Raw genomic sequence first — 23588 nt, 5'->3', positions numbered from 1 at the left:
TCTTTGTCAATCAGGGCTGTTCAAGTCATATTTCAGGGGTCAGTGTTATAGAAAGTTTTCACATTTCTGAGTCAGTTAGGAAGCAAACAAGTAACCATATTTTATATTTAAAAAATAAAATATGGATGCTTCATGGCAGACATGCACATACTGTCCATAATATACATCATATATACACACACACATCACTTTTCAATGCATTTGAAAAGTAGGATTACAGATGTAACAGATCAACATTGTCAGTCTAGTGTAGTTAATATGTTGACTGCTTCAGCACACTCAGAGAGTGTGACAGGGCGAGAGTCTGCCAGGTCAGGTGGCGCTGCATGTGTACTGTCCTGCTTCTGTGATTCTGGTAGCTGATGGAGGTAATCACATAGCAAAGACCTCACCGCCTCGCCATTGGAGTCATCCAGACATGCAGGAGCTAGGTCACACGGCTGGGAAAGGCTTTGGCTCGTCTCTTCAAGCCACTTCTCCATAAAGGGATCATTATTCATCTCACACATATTATGTAGAATGCAGCATGCCTGAGTCATCACAGGGATCAGGGCAGCATTGCTGTTGTTGCGCTTTAAGCACTGCCAGCGGGCTTTCAGGCGACGAAAGGTACCCTCAATAGGGGTCCGTGCATGGCTTAGCTGAGTATTAAATGCACGTTGCTGAGGTGTTAGTTGAGGTGACACTGGATAACATTTGAGCAACCAGGTCTGCAAAGGGAAGGCTGCATCACCCAACAGCACATAGCCAAGAGGTTGGCCCATGAGTTTGTGAGGTGTCTTCGGTGACAGTCCCCCTTCTCTCGCCAACATCCATAGTTCAGAGCCCTGCAGTATGGTTGCATCATCAGTGCTGCCTGAAAAGCCTACACGGATGTCCCAGAAGTGACCATGTCCATTCACAACTCCCTGCACCACCGTGGAGGGCCATCCTTTGCTGTTCCAGCCATCACTGGTTTGGCTTTGAGATTTCACAGAAATGTGAAGGGAATCAATGACACCCACACAATGAGGGAAACCCCACTGTGTGTTGAACTCAGCTGCAATTTCCTCCAGCTCCTGTTCACTTGGCTGATGAATGAAGAGTGGCTTCAGCACTGTCACAATGATATTGCATATGTCTCGTACACATTTGATTACTGTGGTGCTGCTTGTGCCAAGTAGGTCACCGATAGAGAGATAGTCCAAGTTGGTGGCCAACCGTAATATAACCATTGCCACGCGTTTCTCCAGAGAGACATGACAGGTAGGGTCTTTTACTTCCGGTCTGACCTGGTCACAGAGTTGGTCAAATGTGTCCTTGGTCAGATGGAATGTGTTGAGCCAGTCTTGAGGATGGAACTCCTTAGTCACAACCCTCTCCCACCAGTCTGATTTAGGCTCTGCAGGTGAGTAATGTCTCATGGGTGAGGGTCTTGGGGGGGAGGATGGTCTTGAAGGTGAGCTTGGTGGTGGCTGAAACTAAAAAAAGATATAGCAGTTATGGATATTTGAATTGCTACTTTTTACTAATTGAAAAACTGTTAAAGTTGGAATGTTTGAATCACCTAGGCTATTTGATTTTGTCTTTGAAATACTGGATGTGTTCTCTTGAAACATACACTTTACCCTTCTTAATYATCATATCACACACACACACCAACCCAATTTAAATTAGAAAGTATAAATTAAGACTATTGCGATCTCTACACAACATCCAAAACATTCCTTTTAGAAGGGCATTTGTTACTTACTGTATGTGCAAGCCTCTTCATTTTTTTGAGGATATACATTCTATGTCTGATATGCCGTTGGATTTCCATCCGTTTATCCATGATGGCTTTCCTAATCTTCTCTCTACGCCTCATGGACAGATACAGAAGCCTCGACCTCCGTTCCACAACAGCTTTCTTCATAGAACTCTCCATGGCTTAGTGTCGAATCTAGCTAGCTACAGCATCAAAATGGAGACATGCATGCAGCTAACTGCTATGTTTTCAAGCTCAATTTGAGCTAYATAACGTTAACTCATTATAATTCCATGGGTGTTATCAGCACAGCCATGTATTAAGATACATAGATGGCTCTGGTTATGAGTATTTTGGGGCTAAACTCTTTGCTTGCTAGCTAACCTGTGTATATTGTTAGCAAAGGAAGTAGCTACGTTGATTAGCTAACCTAACGACATAGCTTATGTGCGTTTTCAGAATTCACCAAACGGACGTTAGCTAGTTGCAGCAGCATTCCTCTCATCTGGCAACAACGTGTGACTGTTCAGTGTTTTGATTTGAACAGTTTAGCTACGTAAGCATTTCCCACAATGCATTGCAATTTGGTCAGTAACATTTTATGCCAGCTAACTAGCTAGCACACAGAACTTTTACTTCTTTCATTCTACATTATTGCTCTTCAGTTGCTCGTGAATAAGAGAAAAAATATACTGGTGTGTCCTGACACCTGCACTAGATTTAAAAATATTTACTTCCGTGTCCAAGGCAGTGTGTGTGGTATTTGGTAGTTTATCAGAGTTAGCTTAGCTTGCTAACGTTACCAAGCAGATGAGAGGGCTCCCTGTCTATTCTTCCGGACCTTAGTGAAGTTAGCTAGCTATCTGTGGTTTCGTGAAATGTCATCGACGTAGACTGAACCCTCGTTTCTTTGGTGGTGTTGTTTCTGTTAACTTGGTAAAAAGAATACCTGGCATGCAAAGTGCAGAGGATCAGTGCCAGCAGTAGACTGCTCTTTTAACTGTGGCTTTCCAATCAAGATCCAGCCAGCGAGGCACTACCACTACTATGGACCAAGAGTATCAGCGTCGCCTGCTTCGGCAGATCAACATTCAGAACGAAAACACCAGCCCCATTGTGAGTATTCATTATCATGCCACTCTCGCTTTTATTTTATTACTGGGAACATTTCTGAAGTGTTATTAAAAGGAAGGTGTGTCTCACCTAACCAAAGTGGTGCAGTGATGACCATACTATTAGAACAATGTTATTTTAAAAGGGCACTGGCACTTGTTGGTTCTCCATTTACCTGTCATGATTCATCATTAGTAATTATTMTACATGTTGCCATTGTACAGAAGGTGACCGAGGTGATGCGGAACCTGACGCCCAACAACTCCCCAATGTCCTCTCCCAGCAAGCATGGTGACAGATTCATCCCATCCCGTGCAGGGGCCAACTGGAACATCAACTTCCACAGAATCAATGTATATGTCACTTAAACCTCTTTAATACTCTATCAATTTGTTAAAGGAATTTAATTCCTATATGTTTATCAACCAATTCAATTAAAACACTCTGCCCATTCATAAGAATTTGTAAGATACTTATTTGCATAAAATGGACAGAAACCAGTCTCAAAATCAATCAATAGCGTTTATTCTTGAGAGTACTGATCATAGTACAATTTAGATCAGGTTATATAATAATAATGATGTCATAGGTTTTAAAATGTCCTTCCTCCTCTCGGATACAATGGCAATATAGTTCACAGCCTCCTCACATTGTCTGCCACCTACAACCAGCCCAAGGTCTCTCTCCTCCCTGGGTAGAGACAGAATTTCCTGTAAGGAACACATCATTCCAGCCTGTCTGATGATAACTCCATTCTTTCTAACAAGGGACAGACATTCCTTGTTCCAATTCTTGATTACAATTTCACACATTATATTCAGCATTATGATTATAATAAGATTCATACATCCATACAGTAACATAGTAGTATTCTGTTTAGTTATAATTCTAAGTCAAATGTATACATATTTTAGTCATTATTCATAAAAATCCCATAACACAATTATAATACATTACTTCACTATAGCTTCTTTTATTGACACATTTAGTCAGCTCATGGTGAAATGTGTATGTGATCTGTGTTTTTAGGAGAATGAGAAATCACCAAGTCCGAATAGAAAAACAAAGGATGTGACATCTGATAGCAGCAAAGGTAAGTTACATGACAATCAATGCCACATCAGATGAAATTACTAACATTTAAGAACGGCTTACATTATAGTAGTTAATGTAACTCTGGTTCTGTATTAGCAGATGGGCAGGCCTACTCTGCTTTGCTGAAAAATGAGCTGCTCGGAGCAGGCATTGACAAAGTTCAGGACCCCCAGACAGAGGACAGACGGTTGCAGCCATCCACGCCGGAAAAGAGGAGTCTCTTCAGTGTAAGAATCTCATTTGTTTCCAAGCTACATGAAGTTATTCTGGAGCAAGGTCTGACCCAAATCTTTTCCTTTATGTGCAGTACTCACTCAGTGCTAGGAGCACAACAGATGAGGACAATGGCATCTCTCCCTACTCATTGTCACCTGTCAGTAGCAAAAGGTAAATTCATAAGTTGGTGTCTCTGTAAAGATGCAGGGTGGTTACTGTTAACTTCAAATCAATGTTTTTTCATTTGGTTTGTTTTCTTTCTGTGCAGTCAGAAGTTGCTACGGTCACCCAGGAAGCAGACTCGTAAAATCTCAAAGATCCCATTCAAGGTCTTGGATGCTCCAGAACTACAGGATGACTTCTACCTCAACCTTGTGGACTGGTCTGCTTTAAATGTGCTGAGTGTTGGCTTAGGCACATGCGTCTATCTCTGGAGTGCCTGCACCAGCCAGGTACTGCTTGTGTGACTAATACATGTGCATATGATTATTTAGCCTCTCATTACACATGGTGTTCGTTTCTATACAAACCCTCAGAGAGCATTGATTTGTCTTTCCAGGTAACTCGTCTGTGTGACTTATCAGTGGAGGGAAATTCTGTTACATCCGTGGGCTGGTCAGAGAGAGTGAGTTCAACTCCATATAATCTTCCGTTTGTAAATCCCACCATAACACTTTTTACTTGCTCTAGGTGTTTTTTGTGTGTGTGGTTGGCTGACTCCAATGCTGTGCGTTTCTGATTCAGGGCAATCATGTGGCGGTGGGGACTCACAAAGGCTACGTACAGATCTGGGATGCAGCAGCTGGCAAAAAGCTCTTTACGCTAGAGGGTCACACTGCTAGAGTTGGTGAGCACTCAGTGGAAATTCCCTGTTATAGATGTAGCATACTAGTTGTTCATTTCATCGGTCTCTCCCTCACCATTCCCATGTCTGATCTTCCACAGGTGCACTGGCATGGAACGCAGACCAGTTGTCATCAGGTAGTCGAGACCGTATGATCCTGCAGAGGGACATTCGCACACCACCTCTCCAGTCTGACCGTCAGTTGCAGGGTCACCGGCAGGAAGTGTGTGGTCTGAAGTGGAGTACAGACCACCAGCTGCTTGCCTCTGGGGGCAACGACAATAAGGTATAATAGCATATATCATGACTCTGTGTCCACATCCCTCAGATATGGCTTTTAACATGGATTAGCCAAGTTTACAACATAACAACCTCACCAACCATGTATGTCTGTTCTGGTTATGGCCTGCATTTCTCTCAGCTGCTTGTGTGGAACCACTCTAGTACGGCACCAGTGCAGCAGTACACGGATCACCTAGCTGCAGTCAAAGCCATCGCCTGGTCCCCCCACCAGCACGGGCTGTTGGCATCTGGGGGAGGAACGGCTGACCGCTGCATTCGCTTCTGGAACACACTCACCGCACAGCCACTGCAGTGCATGGACACAGGCTCGCAGGTCTGCAACCTGGCATGGTCGAAACATGCCAATGAACTGGTACATACCACTCAGTGTTGTGATGGTGATCCTAACGTTATTTCAACCTTGATGGCACTTTGATGGTTTGGTGGCACTCTCCCTTTTCTATAGGTCAGCACACATGGTTACTCTCAGAATCAGATCCTGGTGTGGAAATATCCTGCACTCAGTCAAGTAGCCAAGCTTACTGGACACTCGTACAGGGTGCTCTACCTGGTAAGTAACATTGTCTTGTTTTGATGTTCCTAACCTCCTAGCTTTTCCTAATGTTCTGATATTGTCTATCCCCTGCACTATGAAGGCAATGTCTCCTGATGGTGAGGCCATCGTCACAGGGGCTGGTGATGAAACGCTACGCTTCTGGAATCTCTTTAGTAAAACACGGTCAACAAAGGTGCTAAAACGGAGTTGGTTTTTCACATTTGTGTACAGTACACACTACACTCAAATCTGCTCTTAAAATTACAGTACTTGTCTATGTTTTACTTTCTTGTTGTCCTGTGATTTTAAATTAACTTTTTCCTCCTTTTATTCAGGAATCGGTGTCAGTTTTAAACCTCTTTACCAGGATAAGATAACGGCAACGCAGGAATAGACTTGATGGAGTGCCTTGAATTCATCACAACATTCATCAACACAATGCAAAAGAATGACCTAACATGGACATGACATCTTGTCATGGAGGAGGAAAGAACTGTTTTACTTTGCCCAGAAACAAGTGAAACTGGATCATTTTCAGATAGAAAATAATTTGTCCTCACTGTTTTTATTAGATTTTTTTCTATTCGTGTACACTTCAATATACAGTTATGCTTTTTCTATGTTGATTTTTGTATTCCATGTCTATGTTGAAAGTATGTGTTAAAGGAGCCTTAAAGTACAATGTAGAGAAATGTATCTACAATTTTAGTAAAAAAAAATTGCCATTTGAAATTCTATATTTGAATGTTATATAGACTGGGGCAAATTGTATAATATAATGGGACAATCATGGCAATCCATGGCAGTTGTTTTAAGAAAAACAATTAACTTTTGGAATTAAAAAAATTGCCACTAAATGTGTCAAAGCACTACATTGAATATAGTAGGGTGGAGTAAACAAAACTGAGTAAAATGTGATGTTAAATTGCTGGAACTCAAGYACAAGAGTATTGCAAAAGAAATGTCTGGTGTTTTCTTAGACTTTACTGAGTTATAGTTCATATAAGGAAATTAGCTAAATAAATAAATTAGACCCTAATGAATGGATTTCACATGACTGGGAATAAAGAATTGCATTTCTTGGTCACAGACACCTTAAAAAAAGTGCTGTGGATCAGAAAACCAGTCAAGTATCTGGTGTAACCACCATTTGCCTCATGCAGTGCGACACATCTCATTCGCTTAAGAGTTGACCAGGCTGTTGATTGTGGTCTTTGGAATGTTGTCCCACTCTTCAATGGCTGTGCGAAGATTCTGGATATTGGCGGGAACTGGAACACGCTGTCATACAGGGCGATCCAGAGCAGCCCAAACATGCTAAATGGGGGACATTTCTGGTGAGTATGCAGGCCATGGAAGAACTGGGACATTTTCAGCTTCTAGGAATTGTGTACAGATCCTTGCGACATGGGGCCATGCATTATCATGATCAAACATGAGGTGATGGCGGCGAATGAATGGCACAGCAATGGGCCTCAGGATCATGTCGCGGTATCTCTCTACATTCAAATTGCCATTAATAAAATGCACTTGTGTTTGTTGTATGTTACATAGACTGGGGCAAAAATGCACAGCTTATGCCTGCCCATACCATAACCCCACTGCTACCATGGGGTAGTCTGTAAACAACGTTTACATCAGCAAACCTCTCGTCCACACGACGGCATACACACCAGCAGCCCAGTACATTTGAAACCAGGCTTTATCTGTAAAGAGCACACTTTGAAGGTGAGCATTTGCCCACTGAGGTCGGTTACGATGCCGATCTGCAGTCAGGTCAAGACCCTGATGAGGATGACGAGCATGCAGATGAGCTTCCTTGAGGCGGTTTCTGACAGTTTGTGCAGAAATTCTTTGGTTGTGCAAACCCACCGTTTCATCAGATGTCCGGGTGGCTCCTCCAGACCATCCTGCAGATGAAGAAGTCGGATGTGGAAGTTCTGAGCTGGTGTGGTTACACGTGGTCTGCGGTTGGGAGGCCGGTTGGATGTACTGCCAAATTCTTTAAAACAATGCTTATGGTAGAGAAATTAACATTGAATTCTCTCCCAATAGCTCTGGTGGACATTTCTGCATTCAGCATTTCAATRGCACACTCCTTCAAAACTTGAGACATCTGTGGCATTGTGTTGTGTGACAAAACTGCACATTTTAGAGTGGCCTTTTATTGCCCCCAGCACAAGGTGCACCTGTGTAATGATCATGCTGTTTAATCAGCTTCTTGATATGCCACACCTGTCAGGTGAATGGATTATCTTGGCAAAGGAGAAACACTCACCAACAGGGATGTAAACACATTTTTGCACAATTTTTTTTTGATAAATAAGCTTTCATGCATTCTGGGATGTTTTATTTCAGCTTATGAAACATGGGTCCAACATATGTGTTTATATTTTTGTTCAGTATACTTTTTAAATGTGCATCTGTCGTCATGAGCCAATCTAAACAACCATCTGGTTTTGGCCTATTAGCAGGGCCGGCCCTRCCATTAGGCAAGATTAGGCCCCAGCCTTTGGCGCACTTCAATTTGGGGCGGCATTTTGACAATTTGGCTGCCGCCCTCCGGCGCCACCAGCTCATAGCCTTGCTGCAGTTCGACTAGTTTTGGACTTGATAGACTACAATGAGCACATTATGGAAGATGGCTTTATTTTATTTGTAGACTTTTACAAGGCATTTGATACAGTTGAACATTATTTCTTTTTGAGACTCTTTGATTTTTTGGTTTTGATCAATATTTTCAAAGTGTAATTAAGACACTTTACAATATTAGTAACAGCTCTGTTAAATTATCCCATGGAACTTCACAYAGATTCGACATTAGACGTGGAATTAAACAAGGATGCCCAATTTCTTATTTTTATTGGTCAGACAAGTTATGGCACATCATATAAATAAGGATAGTTTTAGAGGTATTCAGATACAAGACAAAGAGAGAAAAAAAAATCACAATTGGCTGACGACACCACTTTTTTTTTAAAGATCATCATGAAGTCAAAAAAGCTATTGAGTGTATTAATGTCTTCTCACATGTATCAGGTTTATCTCTGAATATTAGGACGTGAATTATTTGTGTTGAAAAGATGTGACTTAAACACAGTATGTAATATACCTGTAAAAGATGTGATCACATATCTTGGTATTAAAGTTAGCAAAGATCAGAAAGAAAGGGCCAACTTAAATTTCTCTACTATTGTAGAGAAAATTGGAAAAAGATTTAACTCCTGGTTATTAAGAGATCTTTCTTTATCTGGACGTGTACTTTTATCAAAATCTGAAGGTCTGTCCCGATTAGTTTATACCTCCCTTGCCTTGGATGTTCCTCTGTCAGTAAACTAAAATGGTTGATACTAAATTATTTAACTTCATATGGAGGAATAAACCTTATTATTTAAGAAAAGCGGTAATATGTAGCACCCAAAGTGAGGGAGGGTTGAATGCTCTGGATTTTAAAACCTCTAATATAATATTTAAGATTAAACAAAACTATTTAAGAAATAAGGATTGCATCTGGAATATTATRCCTAATTTAATATTCAAACAGATTGTTGATCTAGAACTCTTACTCAAATGCAACTTTGATGTGGGTAAAATCCCTATTAAGCTTGCAAACTTTCATCAACAAGTACTTCTAACTTGGAATCTCATGTACAAACACAATTTTTCCCCACATAGGTATACAATCTGAGATAATAAAGACATAAATACAAAAACAAGTCTTTATTTTTCCAGAACTGGTTTGACAACATTATTTGGGTTAAACAATTATTGAATAATGATTGACAATTATATGATTATCCAGAATTTATTAGAACACACAATGTTACATTCACTACTGAGGAGTATCAAATTGTTGTTAGAGCTGTCCCTAAAGGTGCTATTCTTCTTTTAGGAGAATATAACAATACTCCAAGTGCAACTGTTGAGGATTTTGTAGCCTCAATACAATTAGAAGGAATTGACATTTTAAACTATAAATGTAATTACATGTATATAAGGAAAATATGTCAATATGTTACTATTCCCTCTGCTAAAATGTACTGGAATGCAGCCCTAGGACAAGTGAACTGGAACAAAGTCTCATTGTTGTCTGGTAAATATTGTATATCTAATAAGGTGAAAGAAGTATCATACAAACTCATTCATAGAATCTACCCTGTAAAGACCTTTATTATACACAGATTTAAAATAGCTATTGATAACAAATGTGTATTTTGTGGTTGTGACCCAGAAACTCTTGACCATTTATTTTGGGACTGTTCTTATGTCAGAAGACTTTGGAGTGAGTTAGAAGATTTTATTTTAAAAGAAACGACTATTAATGTTAATTTGATGTTAATTTGAATATGTTTTATTTTGATCCAAATGATATGGACCCTGATTTAACTTTCATTGTTAATTTGTTTATCTTTCATGGAAGATTCTTTGTCCATAAAATGAAGTGGGCAGAGAACAAACCCCTCTTCACATTATTTAAGATAGAATTTAAATATTATTTTGAAATGATCAGTAAATGTAAAAACAAAAAAACAATAGGCACCATAAAAGTATTTAACAAATTGAAAATGAATCTTGATATGTAATATCAAACAAGTACTCTTGTTTGTATATTTCTATTGTTTTGTATTTGTTGTGTGCATAKWTTTTTTTAAAGCAAGTTCAAATCAACAACAAAAAAGCCTTGCTGCAGTTCCCGCCCCCACCCCATTCCCGCTTCTCGAAGTTCACTCCCACTATCCTTGGTAGCTATGGTGATGTGTGTGTTTATATGGGATTATCCAATTGTGAAACGTTAATAAAAATGAATCAATTAAATGATTGTATTTGTATTATGTTTGTGTGTGTCGAAAACGATTAGTGATTAAGGCAGTAGCCTAACCTAGCTTGTTAACGTTAGCTACTACTAGTGGATATTATTTTAGCTAAAAGTAATCTATAGKGATTTGAAACAATTTGCTACCATGTCTAAGAGACAAAAACTATCAGGACGCGAATATTTTTTTTTAAAACAATGAGAAAAGAGGCACAATCTCAAACAAAAGAAAAATTCGCTGGTGAAATTGTCCAGCGTGCAGCAATGTCCATCAGCTGGTGTGGAGAATGACAAGCCTACGAGGACAGGCCATTCATTCGCCGAGAACGACGAGCCCTAGTTCGCTGATCCTAGCAGCGAAGAGSGCAAACCGGAGGAGTCCGAGCCATGCACTTCCACCAATGATTAAAGCTCTCTGGCTGGACAAGAACAGGTGGTCGCACCAGGCCTAGCCACACCTCCAAACAATGTCGGTGAAGACCCTACTATCTTGGACCCAGACTCAGATTCAGATTCCTCGCTCCCCGTCCCAGATGACAGTGGTGGTGCTACTGCTAAATCCGAACTCCCAGACAAAAACATAAAAGATCCCGGTGAGTGGCCAAAATATAGGAATGGATCTTTAAGGGATATGTTAGTGCAGGCTGGGCCACATCAGGATAAGGAGGGGAATTTCCCAAGAGACGAGGGACAATGAAAGTTTTCTGTGGCCCACTACAATAGGAGGATGGCGAATGGGGAGAGACCAAGGCTTGTCTATTCCAAGCAAAACTACTAGATATGCTAGTTCTAGGTCCCAAGAAACAAAGAGATCTGTTGGAACTGACAATTAATCTTAATGGTTGTACAGTCATCTCAAATAAAACTGTGAAGGACCTCGGCGTTACTCTGTACCCTGATTTTGACGAACATATCAGAATATTTCAAGGACAGCTTTTTTCCATCTTTGTAACATCAGAAACTTTCTGTCGAAAAAGTATGCAGAAAAATGAATCCATTTTTTTGTCACTTCTAGATTAGACTACTGCAATGCTCTACTTTTCGGCTACCCAGATAAAGCACTAAATAAACTTCAGTTAGTGCTAAACACGGCTTCTAGAATCTTGACTAGAACCAAAAAAATTGATCATATTACTCCAGTGCTAGATTCTCTACACTGGCTTCCTGTTAAGGCTAGGGCTGATTTCAAGGTTTTACTGCTAACCTACAAAGCATTACATGGGCTTGCTCCTACCTATCTTTCCGATTTGGTCCTGCCGTACATACCTACAAGGTATGCTATGGTCACAAGACCCAGGCCTCCTTATTGTCCCTAGAATTTCTAAGCAAACAGCTGGAGGCAGAGCTTTCTCCTATAGAGCTCKATTTTTATGGAATGGTCTGCCTATCCATGTGAGAGACGCAGACTCTGTCTCGACCTTTAAGTCTTTTTTGAAGACTCATATCTTCAGCAGGTCCTATGATTGAGTGTAGTCTGGCCCAGGGGTGTGAAGGTGAACGGAAAGGCACTGGAGCGTCGAACCGCCCTTGCTGTCTCTGCCTGGCCAGTTCCCCTCTCTCCACTGGGATTCTCTGCCTCTAACCCTATTACGGAGGCTGAGTCACTGGCTTACTGGTGCTCTTCCATGCGTCACTTGAGTGGGTTGAGTCACTGACGTGATCTGGTCCGGGTTGGCGCCCCCCTCGTGGTCGTGCCGTGGGGGAGATCTTTGTGGGCTATACTCAGCCTTGTCTCAGGGTAGTAGGTTGGTGGTTGAAGATATCCCTCTAGTGGTGTGGGGGCTGTGCTTTGGCAAAGTGGGTGGGGTTATATCCTACCTGTTTGGCCCTGTCCGTGGGTATCATCGGATGCAGCCACAGTGTCTCCTGACCCCTCCTGTCTCAGCCTCCAGTATTTATGCTGCAGTAGTTTGTGTCGGGGGGCTTGGGTCAGTCGGTTATATCTGGAGTATTTCTCCTGTCTCTTCCGGTGTCCTGTGTGAATTTAAGTATGCTCCCTCTAATTCTCTCTCTCTCTTTTCTCTTATTCTCTCTCTACTTTCGGAGAACCTGAGCTCTAGGACCATGCCTCAGGACTACCTGGCCTGATGACTCCTTGGTGTCCCCAGTCCACCTGGTCATGCTGCTGCTCCAGTTTCAACTGTTCTGCCTGTGGCTATGGAACCCTGACCTGTTCACTGGACGTGCTACCTTGTCCCGGACCTGCTGTTTTGGACTCTCTCTSTACCGCACCTGCTGTCTCTAACTCTGATTGATCACTATGAAAAGCCAACTGACATTTACTCCTGAGGTGCTTTCCTGTTGCACCCAAAACAACCACTGTGATTATTATTATCTGACCCGCTTGTCATCTATGAACGTTTGAACATCTTGACCATGTTCTGTTATAATCTCTACCCAGAAGAGGACTGGCTCAGAGCCTGGTTCCTCTCTAGGTTTCTTCCTAGGTTCTGGCCTTTCAGGGAGTTTTTCCTAGCCACTGTGCTTCTACATCTGCATTGCTTGCTGTTTGGGGTTTTAGGCTGGGTTTCTGTACAGCACTTTGTGACATCGGCTGATGTAAAAAGAGCTTTATAAATACATTTGATTGATAGATTTTTTTAACAGGTGGGATATTATTAATGAGAAACTTGTTTTCCTACTATAGGTAGTAGGTTGCATAATGATATCAACATTGTAACTCTCCGATGCAGGGGTTAAATATAATTGGAGCTTATTTCTTCATCTTCCAAAAAATAAGTAGTAAACCTACCTGTTCGACAGACACAATTATCCTACCCATCGATGTCGTTATAGCCAAATACTCCAACACTGTCGCATGCACTGATTAAATACCTGTGTCTGGGAAGGGCTTGGTGTGTTTGACTAAAACCAAGGCTCGAATTGAGTGAGGGTATCACATACCCTTTGTTAAATAAAAGGGCAAAAAGGAATCTATTGTTTGCTTTATATTTTGATCCAGATTACATAAAGTGTTCTATAACAATGCTTAACTCTGTGATGCCTTATGGTAGAAACAAGCTCTTAAATGACTGTGAAAGACGTGACTCCGATGCATATGGGGATATATTGATTCCTCTCTATGACAATCTGAAGCTAAACTCCAGCCTATAATATTCGAGGAGATAATAAAAAATACTTTGCTATTCTGTCCCTATATAAACTGAGCTTTTTTCTTTCCGAAATGAGAAGATGTTTGTTTAATCCCAGGCAGTTTTTAGGGAAGCACTTCTGTTGCTGGGTTATACAACGGAGGAGTACCCAGCAGTTGAAGTTTACAGTTTTCTGCGTCAGTAGAGCCTGTCTGGGTGGAAAGGTAACTTCTGAAAGTGCCATGCTTAGATTCATAAGAATGTCTAAGATGTAGTTATTTTTGTCTCGGCTAGGGCGGCAGAACATCCAGGGCATTCATTATTTTATCAATGTAATCCGATTTAAAATATTAGGCTATGTTGTTGACATTGAACTGATAATATAGCCTACTAACCAGATGTGTTAAAAATGTGTTAAACCTATTAATTGGGCTGCTATTATGTTCCGCTCCTCCGATTTAGCTAAGAAAAAAATTGTCCCAAGCCCAAACCTAGCGGGGGGCAGATTTTTAACTCGCCTAGGGCGGCAGAACGTCCAGGACCYGTCCTACCTATTAGGTCTTTATTATTATTTGCCATATGACTGAAAAAATGTGTATATATTTATACGGAATGGTGAAGTGGATGAAAGCTGCTGTGTCGCTCGGACTACCTTATTGAGGGGAAAATGTACTTACACTGATGTGGTTGTCCCGCCTAGCTATTTTATAATTAATGCACTAACTGTAAGTCTTTCTGGATAAAAGCGTCTGCTAAATTACTCAAATGTAAGTTTCCCATTTTGTGTAACATTTTCGTGTTCATTACGGAAACCGTTTAAGACTCAAACAGAGCAAAACGATAATTCTGAATAGACAAATCCAGGTAGATCTCGTCCGGTTTCGTTCAGTTTGCTTCCCTTTAAGAAATGTTTTGCAACAGAATCGGCGTAATGTTGTAGAACGTTAGACGTACTATTTGTCCTGGTTCAGAACGTAAACAAACGTCACCGGATATGCTGCAGAGCGGGAAGTTGAACGGGCGGGAAAAATAACAAGCGCCCAACTGAGCAAAGTCGGACAGCTAACTTTTCTTGACATCTTTTTGACAGTCAACCACTTGGAAACAAATCTACTTACAAATCTACTTCGCCATCGTACAGCCACCTGTCAAGCTAAAATGTACTTGCTAGTATTCGATTTTGGTGAACATTATTGAGCTGGATAGCTATCTAGCTAACGCCTCGCTTATTTTGTCTAGAGAAGGATGGGAGACAGGACCCTGCTGCGGGAACTAAAGCGGTGGGCGATTGAAGAATTTAATCTACCAACCCAAAGTCTCCCAAATGACAACTACTTTAAAACGTGCGTAACGTCATTCATAAATGTCCAATTTAACGTACATGCACCTTTCTTTGGCCTTGTTGAGCTATTCCTTTTTTGTCTTGGTAGCAATTCTAACTACAGTCTTTCATATCGGCAGTTGCAGACTAATTAAAACGAATTTGTCCCAACATTGAGTTAACCCAAGTAACGTTTAGTATATTGATGTTTGTTTTGATTCAGGTTATGTGTTGGCCCAGGTGCCTCTATWTGGAGATATGTCACACAACATATTTTCAATCAGAGGTGGGTATGCAGACAGGTTTTTACAACCGTATTTCTTATACTTCCTAGTGTTTCTATCAATTATTTGTAGTAGCTAGGTCAACTATTGTCGTTTTGTCCTTTTACGTTTGTTCTTCCAATATCTTCGTCTATTCCTTTCTCTTTGCAGGAATGTAAGGGTTATGCGTGGAAATATCCAATGGTATCCTTTATTTTTGGTGTCTTGAGTTATCTACAAATGTGATAATTTCATTGTCTCTGAGATGACACCAACTCTTGATAGGATAACTGCCTAATTTCTCTGACATTAATATGACACATGTTTTCTTGTATGTACAGTTGTACAAGCCTTGACATTGTGATCTCTCAGGTACAAAGTTCTGCACGATAAGGAGGTACAACCATATTTCTCTAAACAAATGTCCAGATAGTTTGATAGTCTTAAATGTGATATTGTAGCAATATGTTAGTGTTATGTTTTCTGTGTGCTCATTCTTTTACATGATTGTGTGTACACATTTGCAGTTGAAACAGGTAGTGGGGCAGAGTAATGCTGCTAAGCGGTTTGAGCTTCAGGAGCAGATAGATGAGCTGAGAGTAGAACTAAACCACCTGGACTCTCAAATCAAGGGGACTGAAGCACAGCTGGTTACTGAGGGTGAGCATTTTACCAAATATATAATTTTTTCTACATACCACATACTAAAATGTGCTAGGTCTGTATATGTGGATGTCCTCTTTCGCCTTGACGTGTTGTACTCTGTAATCCCTTTGTATTGAGTAGAGCAGTCCATTAACCGGAGCTGGGAGATGGTGGAGGAGAACCAATGCAGGGAGCTGCTTTTACAGGCTTTTAAGCAGRGCTGCATGAAGGAGCGCCACTCTCTTTCAGAGGATATCCGCAAGATCAGTGGGCACTCCCAGGTTCTGGAGCAGCTGTCTAGGTGTGCTTGCTAGAGCCTCTGCCGTTTACCCTTACCATTTCTTACCACACTTCCACATGCATTTGACGCCTCAAGCCAACCCTAAATCCATTCTTTCCTTTTGGTGTGTTTTTTAGGAGGGCAGAGGTGAAGGTGGTGTTTGGAAATGAAACCTCCAATAGCAGTGGGGACCATCTCAACCCATCAGGAGCAGAGCCTAAGGTTCTGGTAAGTGCTTTACTATATTTTATTACTTATATGATAATCTTCGAAGTGATGGTTTTTCATTTTACTGGTCTTGTTTATTTTTCCCCTTAGCATAACGTCAGAGAGTTGTGTGATGAAAGACTCCAGTTCTTCCAGTCTTTGCTAGAGAGTGAACTGAACATGACATCTTCCACTGCCACACAGTAAGAATCATCAGATGGTTTTATATAGGAACCGGAGTCATCCATGGGATACTTCTATTGATAAATCATTGTTCTCTCTTTCTTCAGCCTGACACGTGAACAGAGAACTGCAGTATTTCAGCATTGGTTAAGTGCTGTGGAGGTAGTTGCATTGTTTGCACCTAGTTAGTTACATCATGGTCTGTTTCATATATTCTTCATTTGAGTGAGAATCATATTATTATTATTATTWTTTTTTTTAAATCTCATCAGGACTTGTTGCAATGCTATCCTCCGACCCAAGTGCTGTCAGCCTTGCAGTACCTGGCCTTGGGACAGGAAATTACATTGGAGGAGATGCTTGCCTCTTTGGATGTGGCTCGTGATGTTGCTGCATTACGGTAAATGGTTGGGGAAAATATAGATGTAACTTTTTTGTTTTATTTTGACCCCTTTTCTCCACAATTTCGATCTTGTCTCATCGTTGCAACTCGGTAGGCGAAGGTCGAGTCATGCGTCCTCTGAAACATGACCCGCCAAACTGCGCTTCTTAACACCCACTCGCTTAACCCAGAAGCCAGCCGCACTAATGTGCCGGAGGAAACACCGGTGAACTATGTCAGCCTGCAGGCACCCGGCCCGCCACTAGGAGTCGTTAGAGCGCGATGAGCCAAGTAAAGCCCCCCTGGCCAAACCCTCCCCTGACCTGGAAGACGCTGGGCCAATTGTGCACCACCCTATGGGACTCCCAATCACGGCCGGTTGTGATACAGCCCAGGATCGAACCCGGGTCTGTAGTGACGCCTATAGCACTGCAAAGCAGTGCCTTAGACCGCTGTGCCACTCAGGAGGCCGATAAATGGTTAAATTGATAAGAAAGTTAGCTGGACAAAAATATCTGCATGGATTTGAATTATAGGGGGCAAATGTATCTGTTTTATTTTAGGTTTCGCTACGAGAGTAATCACCTGCTGGACATCTCAAAAGAAGAGGAAAATCTACCAACCGTTAAGAGTCTTTTACAGGTGCTTTACACCTTTCCGTTTACACTAAAATACCGACATGGGGCCAAGACACTGCATAGGCTGGAACAGTAATATGTGTGGGATCTTTTTGCAGTCAGCCTGGGAGGAGGTGGAACAGAGTCTGATGGAACTGGCTCAGACACGGTCACAAATTCAACAGCTCCAGACCCAGCTTCATACCCGAAAGAAAGAGGCACAGTTAGAGCTGATTGGCGGGGAATCTCAAACCGAAGCCCTGTCACAGTAAATCTGCACTATAGATTGGCTTCTTCCACATCATTTACATTACATTTACATGTCATCAATGAACATGCTCAGCCTCTAAACTAGTCATGTCAATTCATCAGAATACTCTGGTTTGTTGTCTGTATCTATTGTTTGTGATACTCTTTACTCTTTCCCAGTTTAAAACCTATTTTCTCCCATGTTTCCGTCCTGCCCAGGTCAGTGTTTAAGCTGGAGATGCAGTGTGTGATTCAGGCAGCAGTGAGAAATGGTTTGCGGGACCAGTGTGTTCAAATGGAGCAGCATGCCAGGGACCGACAGGAGGACCTCCGCAACCTACGGAGCCAATGGCAAAACATCATGGACTTCAGACAGCTTGGGGTGAGAACCTGCCATCATTAAAACTGTACTTTTGTGTCTTCCACACACACCACAGCATTTCATCACTTGCCACCAATTTACCTCAATCTCACACAAGTGATCAAGGAACCTACCAGGTACAACTCTAAATCTGTAAACATGGGCACCCACATAGCTATCATCGTGACCAACTTGGCCTCAAAATACACCTCTGCTGTCTTCAACCAGGATCTCAGCGATCACTGCCTCATTGCCTGCGTCCGTAACGGGTCTGAGGTCAAACAACCACCCCTCATCACTGTCAAACGCTCCCTAAAATACTTCAGCGAGCAGGCCTTTCTAATCGACCTGGCCCGGGTATCCTGGGAGGATGTCGACCTCATCCCGTCAGTAGAGGATGCCTGGTTGTTCTTTAAAAGTGCTTTCCTCACCACCTTAAATAAGCATGCCKCATTAAAAAAAATTAGAACTAAGAACAGATATAGCCCCTGGTTCACTCCTGACTTGACTGCCCTTGACCAGCACAAAAACATCKTTTGGCGTACTGCATTAGCATCGAATAGCCCCGGCGATATGCAACTTTTTAAGGAAGTCAGGAACCAATATACACAGTCAGTTAGGAAAGCAAAGGCTAACTCTTTCAAACAGAAAGTTGCATCCTGTAGCACTAATTCCAAAAAGTTCTGGGACATGGAGAATAAGAGCACCTCCTCCCAGCTGCCCACTGCACTGAGGCTAGGAAACACTGTCACCACCGATAAATCTACGATAATCGAGAATTTCGATAAGCATTTTTCTACAGCCGGCCATGCTTTCCACCTGGCTACCCCTAACCCAGCCAACAGCTCTGCAGCAACCTGCCCAAGCCCCCCCCCTGCTTCTCCTTCACCCAAATCCAGATAGCTGATGTTCTGAAAGAGCTGCAAAATCTGAACCCCTTCAAATCAGCTGGGCTAGACAATCTGGGCCCTCTCTTTCTAAAATTATCCGCCACAATTGTTGCAACCCCTATTACTAACCTTTTCAACCTCTCTTTCGTATCGCCTGAGATCCCTAAAGATTGGAAAGCTGCCGCAGTCATCCCCCTCTTCAAAGGGGGAGACACTGTAGACCCAGACTGCAACAGACCTATATCCATCCTGCCCTGCCTTTCTAAAGTCTTCGAAAGCCAAGTTAACAAACAGATCACTGACCATTTCGAACCCCACCCTACTTCTCCACTATGCAATCTGGTTTCCGAGCTGGTCATGGGTGTACCTCAGCCACCCTCAAAGTCCTAAACGATATCATAACCGCCATCGATAAGAGACAATACTGTGCAGCCGTCTTCATCGACCTGGCCAAGGCTTTCGACTCTGTCAATCACAGAATTCTTATTGGCAGACTCAATAGCCTTGGTTTCTCAAATGACTGCCTCGCCTGGTTCACCAACTACTTCTCAGATAGAGTTCAGTGTGTCAAATCGGAGGGAATGTTGTCCGGACCTCTGGCAGTCTCTATGGGGGTGCCACAGGATTAAATTCTCGAGTTGACTCTTTTCTCTGTATATATCAATGATGTCGCTCTTGCTGCTGGTGACTCTCTGATCCACCTCTACGCAGACGACACCATTCTGTATATATCTGGCCCTTCTTTGGACACTGTGCTAACAAACCTCCAAACGAGCTTCAACGCCGTATAACACTCCTTCTGTGGTGTCCAACTGCTTTTAAATGCAAGTAAATCTAAGTGCATGCTCTTCAACCGGCCGCTGCCTGCCCGACTAGCATCACTACTCTGGACGGTTCTGACCTAGAATATGTGGACAGCTACAAATACCTCTGTGTCTGGTTAAACTGTAAACTCTCCTTCCAGACTCACACTAAGCATCTCCAATCCAATATTACATCTAGAATCGGCTTCCTATTTCGCAACAAAGCCTCCTTCACTCGTGCTGCAAAACATACCCTCGTAAAACTGACTATCCTACCGATCCTTGACTTCGGCGATGTCATTTACAAAATAGCTTCCAACACTCTACTCAGCAAATTGGATGCAGTCTATCACAGTGCCATCCGTTTTGTCACTAAAGCTCCACATACTACCCACCACTGCGACCTGGACGCTCTCGTTGGCTGGCCCTCACTACATATCCGTCGCCAGACCCACTGGCTCCAGGTCATCTATAAGCCTTTGCTAGGTACAGCCCCGCCTTATCTCAGCTCACTGGTCACCATAGCAACACCCATCCGTAGCACGCGTTCCAGCAGGTGTATTTCACTGGTCATCCCCAAAGTCAGCACCTACTTTGGCCACCTTTTCTTCCAGTTCTCTGCTGCCAGTGACTAGAACGAATTGCAAAAGTCACTGAAGCTGGAGACTCATATCTCCCTCACTAACTATAAGCATCAGCTGTCAGAGCAGCTTACCAATCACTGCACCTGTACACAGCCCATCTGTAAATAGCTCAACCAACTACCTCATCCCCATATTGTTATTTTTTTTCTCTTTTGCACTCCAGTATCTCTACTTGCACATCTATCACTCCAGTGTTAATGCTAAATTGTAATTATCTCGCCACTATGGCCTTTTTATTGCCTTACCTCCCTCCTCTTACTACATTTGCACACACTGTATATAGAGTTTTCTATTGTGTTATTGACTGTACGTTTGTCTATCCCATGTGTAACTGTTGTTTTTGTCGCACTGCTTTCCTTTATCTTGGCCAGGTCGCAGTTGTAAATGAGGACTTGTTCTTAATAAATGGCCTACCTGTTAAAATAAAGGTAAAAAATGAAATGTGACACACTTTTTTCATGTTTTTCTTTATAGGATGTCAGGCAGGAACAGATAAGCGGTCTGATCAAGGGGAACTCAACAGCTAAGACTGAACTGACTCGTGTGCACAAGGAGGTAGGCCCACTCTATGGTGCTGTGTACTGTAATGCATATTGTGTAAACAGTGGCCATCTAACTTGACCTTTTCTTCTCTCCTGTCTGACCTAAGATTGGACAGTTTGTCCAGGGAAAGCTGGTTCCCCAGTTTGCTAAAGTTCTTTCAGCAGCCAATAGGCTTCGCAACTCTGTGTCCCAGGASGCCAGACAGTTTGGAAACGTGTCACTATTGACACTTGACCGCAGGATCATTGAAGGGTAAGCGCTTCATATTTGTTTGTGTTTGATGGGTGAGAGGCATTATTATCCTTCTAATCACTATTTGGTCTGGATGAGAAAAAATGCTCAAATGGACATGTTTCAGATGGTTAAGTTTTGTAAACTGCTATATATATTTCAGCAAGCAGAGAATTCCAGCAGCGTGGTTGTCTATCCATCGCTTGCATTCCTTGCCCTTCCACAATCTGTGTCAAAGCCTGGCTTTCCCAATGTATCGAGTGAGTCCCAGCTGATTATTCCATGACCATTTATGCACCTAGTGGTTTGCTTCTTGCTCTTATCCTCTTGTTTATTTATGTATTGTCTGTTTTGTGCCTGCTTTATGATTCTCTGCCAGGCCCCTGAGGAACTGTACACCCAAGCTCTATCCCAGCATCTGGAGCTTCGATTTCTGCGTCGTTTGCTGCAATTGCACTCTTCCTCTTTAACAAATGTAGAGAAGCAGGGAGCGCTGCTTCCTGTACCTGACCAACAAGGTACAGATCTTCTATAGAGTTCAAAGATGCAAACTAACAAATGGGAGACCTCGATGCCATCCAATCAGATGCCAATCAAACTGAATCACTCATCTTTACCTAGTTAACCAAAGGCAGATTATGCGATCGTACATGTTTGATCTCTTCGTCTCGCTTTCATCTCCCTTTTATGTATTCCTCCTTAGCCCTCCTGCTACGTGTCCTGGAGGAAGACAAGGAGCTGCTTAAGTCTTTATTGCCCAAGGTTCGGGAGCTTACCCAGCGCTGCTCACAGGGCCTTTCTTATGGGTATCAGGTCAAGATTGCCATTTCCCATTGGTAAGTGCTACCATTTACACTTTCTCCCATATAACTCTTACTCATATTGAACCTCCATATTATTCACCAGCTACTATTGACAATTCACCTTTTTCMTGTGTTATTTCTGTGCAGGTGGGATCAGCCTGCTCAGTTTGCTCTGCCTGACATACGCAAGGGGGGACTGACTTTTCAGCAGTGGCTACAGAGGTGGAAATTTGTAGTTAAGGCTTCTTGATGAGCTCCCTAGAAAATAAAGACAAGACTGAAGTGCATAGATACCCAGCAAACAGGATGTCCAGGGGACCATGACACAACCTCCCGAAGTTCTGGGGACATCCTTACGACTAATTTCTGTTTGAGGGTATGCACCAAGGTGAATTTTAGAGAACATTACTGTTCTTTGTAGTACTAAAACTACAATTTTATTCCCACTGGCATTAATTTACAATATTGTTTGTTTATCACATCTTCTTTTTGCTAAACATGATGCCATTCAATCTATATCACATGTAAATTTCAATTGTCTTTATGCCATTAAATTAACTTTGCCTGCACCTTATCTCTGTTTTAATGTGCTTGATGGTTAATCTCAATCACAAATGTAATCCTATGTGACCATTAGTTGTTATCCATATGACCATATTATTGACAATACAGACAAATACTTTTTTGGTTGGTAGAGGAATAGATTGTTTAAATAAATGAGTGTTCCATATAGGCCCACTTTGTTCATGGTGTGGTTTTGCAATGTCTGTGAGCTGTAGTTGTATGAATAATACTAATATCCTGTGTTTATAGGCAACTAGCAATATTCAGGACTTGTTCTTGACACATGGAATGGTTTTCTGTGTGATTTGCATTGTTTGACCAATTTTATGGCACGCCCTGTACTTTCCTTCCCAGTTGATGAGAGGCGGGCAGTCAAATGACATTGCTCACACCGGTCATATCTCGATCTTTGCAAGTGGAGGCATTCGTAAAAATATGCCAATTATACGTGGAACGTGGACACTTATGTACAAATTTGTCCTCTAGTCTGCGTATGAAGGTGTGAAAATTGAAAAAGGACTACTGTTATATTGAACGATGATGCAGAACAATCCCGAGCCCCGACTCAAGTTATGCTGCGTTCATAAACAAGTTGGAAGGTGGTATTTACCTCATTCAACTGGGAAAAGGCCACATGAACGGCCCTTCCAACTGGTAATTACTAGTCTATCATCGCTGAGTGCGGCTTCTCCCACATACTGACCTCTGAAGTCACCCACTAAGGAAATTATCTCGATAACAGCATTTTCGGCAGTTAAATGTAACAAAACATAAAAATCATAATTGTTTACAAGCATGATAGCTGTACCTTTCGTTTATGGTTGAAGTAGCTTGTTGGCCATTAGCCAATCTGCATTTCTCAACG

General features: G+C 42.1%; 3 protein-coding genes across 8 annotated transcripts; 2 read left to right on the top strand and 1 right to left on the bottom strand.

Annotated features, from left to right (window-relative positions):
- Positions 1-83: 83 nt before the first annotated feature.
- Positions 84-2233, bottom strand: LOC111975597 (uncharacterized). The gene is made up of 2 exons (XM_024003999.2): positions 1733-2233; positions 84-1460 (listed from the first exon to the last, which is right to left on the bottom strand). Exons 1-2 carry the CDS (start codon positions 1904-1906, stop codon positions 240-242), a joined length of 1395 nt encoding a protein of 464 aa, XP_023859767.1. The 5' UTR covers positions 1907-2233; the 3' UTR covers positions 84-239.
- Positions 1324-6813, top strand: LOC111975596 (fizzy-related protein homolog). 4 transcript variants are annotated; one of them, XM_024003996.2, is made up of 14 exons: positions 1324-1387; positions 2746-2842; positions 3064-3192; positions 3869-3932; positions 4031-4161; positions 4242-4321; positions 4419-4602; positions 4710-4775; positions 4895-4997; positions 5096-5280; positions 5416-5649; positions 5743-5847; positions 5933-6025; positions 6168-6813. In XM_024003996.2, exons 2-14 carry the CDS (start codon positions 2774-2776, stop codon positions 6207-6209), a joined length of 1485 nt encoding a protein of 494 aa, XP_023859764.1. In that variant the 5' UTR covers positions 1324-1387; positions 2746-2773; the 3' UTR covers positions 6210-6813. The 4 variants fall into 4 exon arrangements, with proteins under 4 accessions (XP_023859764.1, XP_023859765.1, XP_023859766.1 ...); XM_024003997.2 differs by lacking the exon at positions 1324-1387 and adding an exon at positions 2295-2313; XM_024003998.2 differs by lacking the exon at positions 1324-1387 and having other exon boundaries at positions 2512-2842; positions 4034-4161.
- Positions 6814-14729: 7916 nt separating this feature from the next.
- On the top strand, positions 14730-22733 carry LOC111976004 (HAUS augmin-like complex subunit 5). Of its 3 annotated transcripts, XM_024004706.2 has the most exons (20): positions 14730-14897; positions 14977-15080; positions 15282-15344; positions 15493-15525; positions 15694-15718; positions 15849-15981; positions 16108-16267; positions 16384-16474; positions 16565-16656; positions 16744-16798; positions 16909-17036; positions 17582-17660; positions 17755-17903; positions 18104-18266; positions 21057-21137; positions 21232-21377; positions 21520-21616; positions 21736-21874; positions 22060-22192; positions 22307-22733. In XM_024004706.2, the coding sequence occupies exons 2-20, from the start codon at positions 14983-14985 to the stop codon at positions 22407-22409; spliced, it is 1968 nt and encodes a 655-aa protein (XP_023860474.1). In that variant the 5' UTR covers positions 14730-14897; positions 14977-14982; the 3' UTR covers positions 22410-22733. The 3 variants fall into 3 exon arrangements, with proteins under 3 accessions (XP_023860474.1, XP_070303697.1, XP_023860475.1); XM_070447596.1 differs by having other exon boundaries at positions 14730-15080; XM_024004707.2 differs by lacking the exon at positions 15282-15344 and having other exon boundaries at positions 14730-15080.
- Positions 22734-23588: the final 855 nt, after the last annotated feature.

The sequence above is a fragment of the Salvelinus sp. IW2-2015 genome, linkage group LG16, assembly GCF_002910315.2.
Source record: "Salvelinus sp. IW2-2015 linkage group LG16, ASM291031v2, whole genome shotgun sequence".
Lineage (NCBI taxonomy): Eukaryota > Metazoa > Chordata > Actinopteri > Salmoniformes > Salmonidae > Salvelinus > Salvelinus sp. IW2-2015.
This window is presented reverse-complemented; position numbering and strand designations above follow the sequence as displayed.